The 12,145-nt window shown below is 38.0% G+C and overlaps 1 protein-coding gene across 1 annotated transcript in view; it reads left to right on the top strand.

The window, feature by feature from the left end:
• Positions 1-12,145, top strand: part of vil1 (villin 1) — a 121,766-nt gene that overhangs the window by 69,735 nt on the left and 39,886 nt on the right. Inside the window, exons 11-13 of the mRNA XM_039756426.1 lie at positions 7,397-7,497; positions 10,673-10,810; positions 11,420-11,578. Coding sequence (XP_039612360.1) covers positions 7,397-7,497; positions 10,673-10,810; positions 11,420-11,578 — 398 coding nt within the window. The remainder of the gene's footprint in view (positions 1-7,396; positions 7,498-10,672; positions 10,811-11,419; positions 11,579-12,145) is intronic.

Here is a 12,145-nt window from a genome sequence, read left to right as displayed (position 1 = left end):
AATACTCAATACTAAACAATCCTCCAGCTCCCAGACGCGTTGCCACCCTTCCACCCAGCTCAGCTCGTTGTCTGGGAGTTCCCATAGTCCTTTTATAATCCCTGACCCAGAAGTGTTTCTGCCCAATAGTCCACAAGTCCTTTTCCCTTCCGGGTCAGGGTAAATAGTCCCTTTCTTCAACCCGGAAGTCCGTCGCTCTTCCTGTGACGAACCTCCGGGTCACAGGGCACGAAGAAGCCCTCGGTCCTCCCTGCAGCTCCTTCCTGTGGCCCCACGGCATCCAGCAGGGCTTTGCATAAAAACTCCAATGTCCATGATGCCCTGCTGGTCTTCTGGGGACCTCCTCGCTGCAAGGAGGGCTCCACCTGGCGGCTTGGGGGTATTGTCCGGGATAAATGGCCGGCCATCCATTACAATGTCTAGATTTATAGTTACAGCCACCTCAAGAATGAAGAGGCTGGCAGCATGCGCCGATAGCGCATTGCTGCACCCACCACACCATGAGTCACCTGGATTGGGACTTGAGTGCAGAGGGTGACACCTCAGCACCAAGAATAATCCCTTGAATCAAGGGATATATATTAACTTTGTCCTTTAGCAACATAAATAATAATAAAATAGGAAATGGGAATAAGACATTTGGTATTAGTTCTATTGATTCTATTCTTAGCAAAATGTGCCTGTCTTTTTTAATAAGGGAGGAAAATGCTATATATGGTGCTCTGTTGTTTAATATTCACAGATGTTTTACATTGTATTGTGACATACAGAAGAGTACACTGTATAGAAGGAGCTGGTAATTAAAAGAAAATGGACCCTGTAGTTCTTTATTTGTTGCAATTGGAAGGAATACAGCAGTGGAAAATGGCAGCTGTGAAGTGAAAAGAACCTTGTCATGTCTGATAGAATCAAAGCTTACCTTTTTCATCATTAAAAGTAAATCACTTACCGTATTTCAGAATTCTTCCACTTTCCAGACACATTTTAAACCGATTAGATAAAAGTTTGCTGTTGCTTCTGAAAGCTGCTGAGTTAGTGATAAATTTTAATATATTGTTTCTTAAATCTTTTATTGCTGGCATTAATGTATCTAAAATGAGGCTCCTGGTTATAGTAATACTCACAAATAAGTAAATTCACAGAAATTTTACTAGTTTTTGCAAAATTGTTGGGTTGGGATGCTCCCTATGATGCTCATCTCTGGCCTTCTTCACGCAAATCCCTGACCAAACAGCTCAGCATGAAAATTTCTCACATAGTCTCCATGTGCTCGGAAAGTCACTGGACAAATCCTAACCTATAAATAAGTAAGTCTCTTTTGAAACCCCAACAATATCAGTAGCTCAGCAGATACAATTCAATTAAAGGTGAGAAGCAATTTATGAGCCCTGACAGATATGTTAATGATTTTGGAACTAAAATCTTAAAACTGAGGATGGCAGACAAACTATGAGATGAGCAGAAAATTGCATAAAGCATAGACATCATTACTGGTGATGTTAATGAATAGTGTCTCTTCTGAACTGGCAATAAATATGCTTATAAATAGCTTTGTAAGGAATAACAGTAATATGTGTACTTCTGTTCAGTCTTTGTATGGAATAAGAGACTACCCTGTCAAATAAGAAGACCACTGCAGAGGCCAGCAGTGCCAATGCCATAGCAATCTCACTATTAACAGTTTTACTGTGAAGTTACCAACTGCCACATAACTGGCCTGGTCTCTCAGTCTGAAAATGTGCCCAGTTATAGACTGATGTCCAATCAAGGATTTGTCCCCACTAGTGCCCAATGTTGCTATATAAAGCAAACATTCTAATGTAATTACTCAATATTACATTTGGGGCAATGACAAAAAAAGAAGAAATATTTTATTTTTAATTTTACTAGGGGGCTTTGCCCCCTATTCACTTCGCTTGCCCACCCAGGGGGCGCGCTGCACGGCAGCCACTTTGCGTCTCTGCCTCTCGTGTTGTGAAGTTAAGGAGATGCGGACGGATCAGCTGCTGGCTTGCTGCTGCCGAGCTGCGTGTTTGCTTGTCGCACTGCGCGTTGATCATTTAAAAGCCTGTACAGCAGCTGTCCTTTTGTCTCACTGCCTTGTCTCACGGGACGTTAAAGTGTCTTCCGAGAAGATCACGTCACGACCCAAGATTTTTTTATTATAATAGAGAGATGTTACAAGGCAGTTACCAGGGTAATTCAAACTGTATTCTAAAAAAAAGTATTAGCAATAGCAACAGACTGCCAGTATGTGAGGTAAAGACTGAATGACTATGCATACGTGTGTATTCAACTGATTAATCGCGTTTCATGAGAACAAGCTTAGATGTACGTGAGAATGTGCAGAGGGTGCATTCTTGTTTTATGGGATCAACTAACAGGACAAGCTTCTAAAGAATTGCAATATAAGTGTAAAAAGTTAAAATAAAACAAAAGAAATGTCAATATACTGACTAGAACAGATCGATAATATAAGCAAGTCAATAAACTTCTCAATAAAATTAATATTTACACATTTACAGAAACTGTTTCTTTCCTTCCATTGTTCCTAACAGTAGAAGTAAGTTGTTTATAGGAATAAATCACACTTTTAATTTCACTTAAAAAAAAAAAGCCTCTGTTTATATTGTGGAAATAAGTAGATAAATCAAACACTTTATTTCCATCCTCATTTTCAGTGGAAACTTTTCTTTATTAATATTGCGTATATGTACAGTATGTGAAAAGAGCTATGCTATAACACAAAGGCTAATTTAATTTAAAAATGCAGTCTATTTTAGGCATACATGCTGCCGTTATTTCAAATTTACCTTGAAACTATAGACCAGTGTATGAGGTACCCTCATTAACACATTTCAGAAATGATATCATTTTATTCCAGCATGTTCACACCCTCTGGTAATAAAAGTGCCTGAGGTACATTACAGTTAAAATAAAACACCAAAAAGTCCCAGCGCTTACCACATTTACATTCTATTGTAGTCATACTGTTTTCTGCTAACTCTGAATTATGGAAATGCTTAAACACTGGACAGTCTAGTAGATGTATCATTAGTTTACTTTCGTAATCAGAATTTTAATTAATTCTCTCTATTTTTGTACAAACTTAGACCAATACAGGGCTTTGGTTTGGCCTATTCTAGAAGTATCTGGCATGATTCAGTCGTAGACTGAGTACCAGCTCATCAAAGGGCACATTCAAGTACACACTCATACAGGGTCTATTTAGGGATACCAATAAAGCTATCAAATACACAAAAAGAACACACAGTCTCTGAATGTATCCTGTTTTGGGTATGTGAAGGAATATCACTGATCATTGTACGAGCTTGAGGAAGTAACCGGAATAATTATGAATGGAAACACTAAACTTTAAATACTTACATTTCTTGTTAATTAACAAATTTTTACTTCATTATCCATTATCAAAGCTCAGACAAAGTAATAGATAAAGGAGAAGGACACCTCACACCTGGACAAACTGGTGAGGAAGGCAGGCTCTATTGTAGGCATGAAGCTGGACAGTTTGACATCCATGGCAGAGCGACGGGCGCTGAGCAGGCTCCTGTCAATCATGGAGAATCCACTGCATCCACTGAACAGTATCATCTCCATACAGAGGAGCAGCTTCAGCGACAGACTGCTGTCACTGTCCTGCTCCACTAAGAGACTGAGGAGATCGTTCCTCCCCCACATTATGTGACTCTTCAATTCTACCCGGGGGGGTAAACGTTAACATTATTCAAAGTTATTGTCTGTTTTTACCTGCGTTTTTATTACTCTTTAATTTAATATTATTTTTTTGTATCAGTATGCTGCTGCTGGATTGTGTGAATTTCCCCTTGGGATTAATAAAGTATCTATCTATCTATCTATCTATCTATCTATCTATCTATCTATCTATCTATCTATCTATCTATCTATCTATCTATCTATCTATCTATCATACTGCCACCATTGTTTGAAAAAAGAAAAAAATGCTTCCCTTGACTTCAGCAGTGCATATTTGCTTGTACATGGTATAATGATCTAGCATATAATTTTTTTTCAGTTGTTTTTTGGCCTCTAAAAATTTTTAGAGTATGGTTTTTCAAATTTATCCATGTGTGAATTCTGTCTTCTCCATGCCCTCACCTAAATTTCATTTTCCCTCAAAACTGCTGTCGCCTTGAGCAAGTCATATACCGGGCAATAATAAGAATGGTAGCGCAAAACTGTTTCCATAATGAAAATTATTATCAGTGAATCCATCCATCCATTATCCAACCCGCTTATAACCTAACGCAGGGTCACGGAGGTCTGCTTGAGCCAATCAAAGCCAGCACAGGGCAGGAACAAACCTCGGGCAGGGCACCAGCCCACTGCAGGGCACACCCACACACCAAGATCGCCAATGCACCTAACCTGCATGTCTTTGGACTGTGGGAGCAAACCCACACAGACACAGGGAGAACATGCAAACTCCATGCAGGGAGGACCCAGGATACGAACCCGGGTCTCCTAACTGCAAGGCAGCAGTGCTACCACTGCGCCACTGTGCTGTCCTATCAGTGAATCATTCTCAAAATTATTAAATAAATATATTCATAAAAACAACTAATTCCAATGCATAAAGAATGCAGAAGAAGTGCAAAATCGTGCTGGACTGGTAGGCTCAATTGCATATATTCTTTGGTATGTTTTGTTGTGAAATTCTTTTATGTTAATACAATTCTGAGAGTCGGGACTAAGTTATAAGAACCTGCTTAATATGCAAACATATAACCACAATTAATGAATGGCTAAAATAACTATATTTTTTTCAACTAAATAACTTTCTTAAACAAGATCCATTTAGGGTTTAGATGGGATGGTATATTCAATTTCAATTCAATTTAATTTGTACAGTGCTCTTCACTGGGTGAAAAAATTATTTACAAGCCACATACATTATTTTCTGGGGTTTAAAACAGTTTCTTTAGGGGTTTTGGAACCTCTGGGAATTGGAAGGTGCAATTCTTTCTTAGAAAGAAAGTTGCTGTTAGGTGCATTTAGATACAATGTGAGAAGCACCTACAGCCACAGCGATGTCTGTCTGTCTGTTTGAAAAAATTCAGCTCTCTGATTTTGGTAAATTTGGCACATTTATTCTTCAAAGATATTTGTCAAGACAGTTCAATGTTCATTGAGGTATCTCAAACAGATCACACTATATAAAGTTTTCATCCATCCGTTATCCAACCCGCTATATCCCTACTACAGGGTCACGGGGTCTGCCAATCCCAGCCAACACTGGGCACAAGGCAGGAAACAAACCCCGGGCAGGGAGCCAGCCCACTGCAGTGCACAAGGTTTTCAGATTTCAAAATCTGCCATTCAAAAATATTGACAAATGGTGAGAATGTAATAACAAAACTGGCACTCTGCATCTTTTCATTTGCACATTGTCTGTTCAGGTTGTGTCTTTATAGTGATATGTTTGCTTTTAAATAGCAAAAAATATTTATTTAGTTCTAGATGTTTTGGTAAACAACAGAGAAGTAAATAGTGGTTACTGTAAAAAAACAGATATAGTTACATATGACTCATTTGAATAATGTACGAGGTGTGGCAGAAAAGTAATGAGAAGTTTTTATTTTTTTCAAACATCAATGTTATCCCCTTTAAAGTAGTTCCCTTGGGCAGCTACACACCGATGGAGACGTTGTTCCCACTGTTGGTAGCAGCGCTGGAAGTCTTCAACCAGTATGGTCTTCAGCATGTCCGTTACACTCTTTTGGATGTTTTCTAAAGTCTTGAAATGACATCCTTTGAGGACATTTTTCAGTTTAGGAAAAAGGAAAAAAGTCACACGGACTGAGGTCAGGTGAATAAGGGGGCTGGGGAACCACAGGAATGTGTTTTTTCAAATGTCCTTCTGCTCAATTGTGAGGTTTTTCGGCACCATTTTGGCACAGACCTTTCGCATGTGCAAATGTTCAGTCAAAATTTGATAAACGGTAAATCTTTTCAAATTTAATTGTTCACTCAACATTCTTAATGTTAAACGACGGTCTGATCTCACAAGAGTGTTCACACGTTCAATGTTTTCATTGGTTTTCGAAGTTGAAGGCCTCCCTGAAAAACTTGAGCTTGGGATAAAGAATGTTCCCCATAGGCCTGTTTTAACTTTTCAAACGTCACACTTGCCGATTTTCCAAGCTTAACACAAAATTTAATGGCACAACGTTGCTCCAATTTCCGCTGTTCCATTTTGTGTGACGCACAACCAAAAACACTACTTCGCTAATAGCCCTCACAAAAATCACGTAGTTAACGGAAGGAGTTGAAACTCGCACTGAGCTATGGGAGGGTACTGATACACGCGCTCTATCAAGGACAACAGCGACGCGTTGCCAGATCGCTTGCAGTGTTGACAGTCTCATTACTTTTCTGCCACACCTGCTTAAAATTTAATAAAATTATAGTTTAAAAAATGTTTACAATAATAATCAACATTCCAAATAATTTAATAATAATATTGTTACTTAGTACTTTCCCACTCTACTGAAAATATATTCTTAAAATATTCGACACCATGGCCAAATCATTAAAGGAGCATCAATTACAATCAATGACATACAAAAATCAAATAAATTAATTTTTACCCTTCAAGTGCAATCTAAAGGAGAAAGCATTATCTGTATCTGATGGAGTGTTTTATTAGCAGGAAAAATATCAAAAACAACCATTATTGTATCAACGTTCAAATAAGATGTATGTGTATGATGTAGGTTGGTGTTTCACCTGAAAGACACAGTAGAATTCAAAAGATTTAATTTTTTCAAAACACAGCCAACAATTCACCTACTCTCAACCAATAACCAGAAATAAAAACATCAGCATTTTATTTTTGTCAAAGTCATAAAAACATGTTGAAAAAATATTGTAAAATGATAATGGAAGTGCTGCACATGCATTGTCCAAATCAGGTTTCTGTTCCAAATTGGGTTGTGACACTGCCTTGTTATAGGCAATGACTCCAAATGATGCTGAAGATGAGACCAGTATAAGACTGATTACCAGTCTGACCAGAATAAGACTGATTACCAGTCTGACCAGGAAAAGACTGATTTATAACCTGATGCTGGCCTGATGTGAAAAAGTAAGGCTGTACTTGTGAGTGCCATCTGTTTAATTGTTGCCCTGTGTGAGGTATGTCTCTTGCCATTATTGTCAGGGCAGTTTATTTTTTTCCATGACCTTTTTTAGGATGAACTGGATACAAAACATTTCCTTTCTAGGTTATGAGCCAAAGAGAGAAAGATAAAGTAATGCTTCTCTTTCCATTATACTAGCAAAGCAAAGGAGTGAATACAGTCCGCATTGAACATAAGGCACAACTATCATGTCTTTTCATTTTTTTTTTCCACAGCTAAAGTCGAACAGGTTAAGTTTGATGCTGTATCTATGCACGCTAGGCCAGATATAGCCGCACAACAAAAGATGGTTGATGATGGAACAGGTGAAGTCGAGGTAAAAGTTCTATGGGACCTTATTTCAACATAGATGTCACTTTTGATGTAATAATGAAATTTTGTAAGGTGTATATATTTTAATTGTGGGTTTGGACACAAACAGAGCAAAGCTGTCTGAAGTTGTGAGTAACTTAGGAAAGCTGAATTATGTAAAATGAAAATTGTACCAACTGTGTATAGGCTTATGGAAAAATGTCTATTATGTTTTCCAAATAGTTGAAACAAAGAAAAAAATTAAATCTTCTAACCAAAACGTATGTGTTACACATTTGCTAAAAAAACTGAAGGTAGAAAGTCAATGACAAATTATCCTCTTTCACTTTAGCACATAGTCTTCTTATATAATACGCTACCGTGGCTGTCCGTTTGTCTGTCCAGCATTTTAAATCACCTGTAGCTCGCAAACTGTTTGACCTTGTGGACTTGACCCGGACACAGACAGGCGGACATGTTGTTCTTCAACCACCACATGTGTTTATTTACAGTATTTACAATAATATATTGGTCACTCAGACCCAGTTAAATGTGCACAAACCCGAACACACAGTCCTGGCCTCACAATGCCTTCTTCTCAGGCCGCCTCCACACCTCTCTCATGCCTTGTCCTTCTTCCATCCGACTCTAGCCTCGAATGAAGGGAGACGGCCCTTTTTATTCTCTCCCGGATGAGCTCCAGGTGGCTCCCAGCATTCCCTCATTGGCCACGCCCCAGCATGGCGGAAGTGCCGGCTGTTCTCCCGGCAGCTCTCCGGGTGTCCTTCCTAATCTTCCCCCCAGCACTTCCTGGTGTGGCCGAAGTGCTGAGAGAACAGGTCCCCAAGGCATTGGGGCGCCTCCTGGCAGTGACCACGGGCCCCTGCAGGGTGGGGCTTCCATGCCCTTAACCCGTGGCCCCCAAAGCAACCAGGGAGGTGGCCTCCACATGATCCAGGGTGGGCGCAGACCCACATCCGGTCCCTCACGGCGTCCCGGCCGGGTCGTTGCCCCTGGCATCCCTGACAACCTATTGACCTGAAATGGGGTACACATATACTATGTGACGTCTACTATTCGCTTTTGGGGAGATGATTTTTATTACTCTTTTTATTTTTATTTTATTGTAGAATCAACTCTTGACCAGCAGGGTGGCCATGCAGCGCATATGTATGGGCACCATTCTCATTCCCTACAACCTTCACTGTCACTTCCTCTACCTTTTCATATCTTAAATCATTTGTTGAGGCAGATTGAATACTTAAGTGCCAACTTAAGTGAAAAATTTAGAAAAACATACTAAGTAATTGCAACACAAAAACTGACTTAATCAGTTTTAATGCAAAAAAATGCAAACAGAAGAAGAGAAGAAGCGGGCCACTAGGGTGGAGAAAACAAGAGCTGCTCAGGAAGCAGCCAGCACATCAACCTCTGAGCAAATGAAAGCTAAATGCACAGAGAAAGAGTATAAAAACAATAAGTTAAATGTATTCACTACACTTTTTCGTGCATTATGACGTTACTGGCATGTGATATTTAAATTAAAATGCAGAGGTCACTGAGGATGCAACTTTGACTATCATATACAGTATATACCTTTACTCTACTATGTAAGATGATAAACATCTGTAAAGTGTGACCATACATCTTAATCTTACATGTACAAATTTTATGCAAACTTTAATTATTTCCCAAATTGATCAATGTAGTTATTTTCTTGCAAAAATAAACTTTGTGAAAATGCTGCTACAGAAATCCCAATATGCCTGAATACCTTGGCCACCATTCCATTTCAGGATAATGTTCACAAACCTCTTTAACATACACCCATATCTGACTTTGAACACTTTTAAATTAAAGTCTATGTTGTTAAACCTTGCAAACCTTCGGATGCAATAATTCATACTCTTGCATAACCTCAGTTTATCACCCTTGAAATCAACTTTCTACTCTTGTCTATCATTAAAATGACTCGATTTCTATCATTCAAATCCATAAGAAAGGCTCAAGTTTTATGTATTGCATTCCCAAGCATTACTTATGAATGCTTTGAAATCACTTCATTTTTTTGTCCTGACTCACTGGTACAAGAAAAGCCCCACATATGACAGACCATTCAACTCGTCGTAATGTCTAACTATGTAAGATGTTGAGCTTTTTAGAGGTTTTTTTTCCCCTTCTTTATTTCACCTTATACAATTTCTTTTATTAGGAATTTGTTAGTTTTCACATACCCCTTGGGGTCAGCCATTGTGCAGCACCCCTGGAGCAATTACAGGTTAAGGGTCTTGCTCAAGGGCCCAGCAGAGTAGGATCTCTTTTGGCAGTGAAGGGAATTCGAACCGGCAACCTTCTGGATACCAGCACAGATCCTTAGCCTCAGAGCCACCACTGGCTCTCTGGACCCAAAAATTCCTCATCCTCACCTTTATAATAAAGAGTAAATTAATGGGTGTTTATAGGAAAAATTATCAAAAGAAGTTGAAGTTGTCAATGTCAATGGGAAGAAAGAAGTCAAAGTTATTCCGTTTTTCACAAGGTTGCAAGAACAGTGGTATCTGTACTATAGAAAGTAAGAGTGTCACTTTATGCTATTTTGAGGTTGCTGATCAGGAATGTAATATTTTTGACATTACTGGTGGTCCTAGAACCTCTAAGAGCCACACACAGAAGGTTAACAATGACAAACTTCAAACAAACAGTAATAATGTTGAGTATTGTTTTAGACTATTTCAAGGTCAATGATTATGAATATGAGGTTATTTTAGATTTTTGATCCTCTACTGGGGATCTCTACCTATATAAATATCTATCAGAGGATGAAAATGAGAAATGTAATTTAAACTGAAGCAAACATTTAAATATTTCAAATAGTTGATGCAATCATTCTTGTTTATTATGTACATGTACCTTATTAAGTGAATCATTACATTTCTTATGAGCACCCAGAATTAGAGGGGCTTATGCTAATTCAGACTTTTTACATTCAGAAACTGAACAGAATTTATATTTAATCTGCCACACCTAATTGTTTCCTGTTGCCTTATCCTGTCTTTTCCTGCTCTATCTTTTCTCTCTGGATTGTACATTTTTACTGTAATGCTAATAGCAATGCAAATCACTCTGTAACAGTAAGCCTTTTTAAGATTGATTATGGATCTTAAGAAAATCTTTGTTACTGCTTTTTGACTTCATAATAGGTATGGAGAATAGAAAATCTAGAGCTAGTCCCAGTTGATAAGAAGTGGATTGGCCATTTTTATGGTGGAGACTGTTATCTCATTCTGTACAATTACTTGGTCAACAATAAATTAAATTATCTACTTTACATCTGGCAGGTGAGTAGACTGCAACGAGTGTAGTGTAAGTAAGATTTGCTTTAATATATCTCAATTTTATTGACTTTTATGGAAAAATTCAATGATGCAACTGCTTTAAACAAAAAGAACACAAAACCACTTAGACAGATTTGTAAACTGAAACATACATGCATTTTGCATGTTGCAAGCATATGATTGGATGACTTGACATGTGAATTATTTGACAAAACCAATCTGAATTTTTTTCCATGGACATTTTTATATTGTTTTGGTGGGCCACTGCAGGCTCACATTCAGAAACTTTGCTATCTCCTTTCTCTACAAAAACATGACTTTTACATTTTTTCTAGACCATCACTACAGAAGCCTAAGGGGTAAGTAGCATAACAAAAGTACCATTTGTGGGTGAAGCGTTCCTTTAACACAACTCACACTTACTTTAGATTGGCTTCACCATTTAAGAGGCATTTGGTTTATTTTGCATTGTGAGTGCGATTAATAAAGTATCTATCTATCTAAAAAATCTGAGCTGCGATAATCATAATTATAATAAGTAGATTAATTTGGAAATAAATTCATTAAAATCAAAGGCAAAATGAGGGAATAAATATTTTATAAACCTTTCAGGGTCGTCATGCCAGTAAGGACGAAATCACAGCTTCTGCATATCAAGCTGTGATTCTTGATCAGAAGTATGATGGGCAACCTGTACAGATCAGAGTGTCAATGGGCAAGGAACCTCCTCACTTCATGGCCATCTTTAAGGGGAAAATGGTAGTTTATGAGGTAAGTGCTATTGTTTTTAGTTTTGTAAAACAACTGTTAATACTAGTCCAAGGCAAAGAAAACTGCAGTTTCAATATTATTTAGTTTCTATTAAATTGTATTTATTTTTTGCCTTTTGTTTTTCTCCAGTCATTTATGTATTAAATGGTAATATTTATGTTCATTCATTTTTGTGATTTATTAATTTTATTACTAAAAAATACAGGGTGAGTCAAAATTATGTTAACACTAATGGTACTGCTATGTGTATACTTGTTTTGTCTTGGTAGAGTAATATATTACTCTAATTTCCCCTTTTGTATTATTAATATGTAGCCTTTGTCAGAATGCCTCAAATCTCACAGACTTACCACTGTTTATAAGGTGTTATCCTTCTATATAAAAGCGGTCGGGATTGTCCTTCCGTCCCGTGAGTGCTACGCAGGCGCAGAGTTTCACACACACCCGTCCATTTTGCAATGCACGATGGGATTTGTAGTTTCGTTTTTCCAGGTAAAAGATGATTTTCTACTCCAGACTGTGCGATATCATCTTCTTCTTCTTTCTTACTATATAAAAGCGGTCGGG

This window comes from Polypterus senegalus, chromosome 6 (assembly GCF_016835505.1).
Source record: "Polypterus senegalus isolate Bchr_013 chromosome 6, ASM1683550v1, whole genome shotgun sequence".
In the NCBI taxonomy this organism is placed as follows: Eukaryota; Metazoa; Chordata; class Cladistia; order Polypteriformes; family Polypteridae; genus Polypterus; species Polypterus senegalus.
This window is presented reverse-complemented; position numbering and strand designations above follow the sequence as displayed.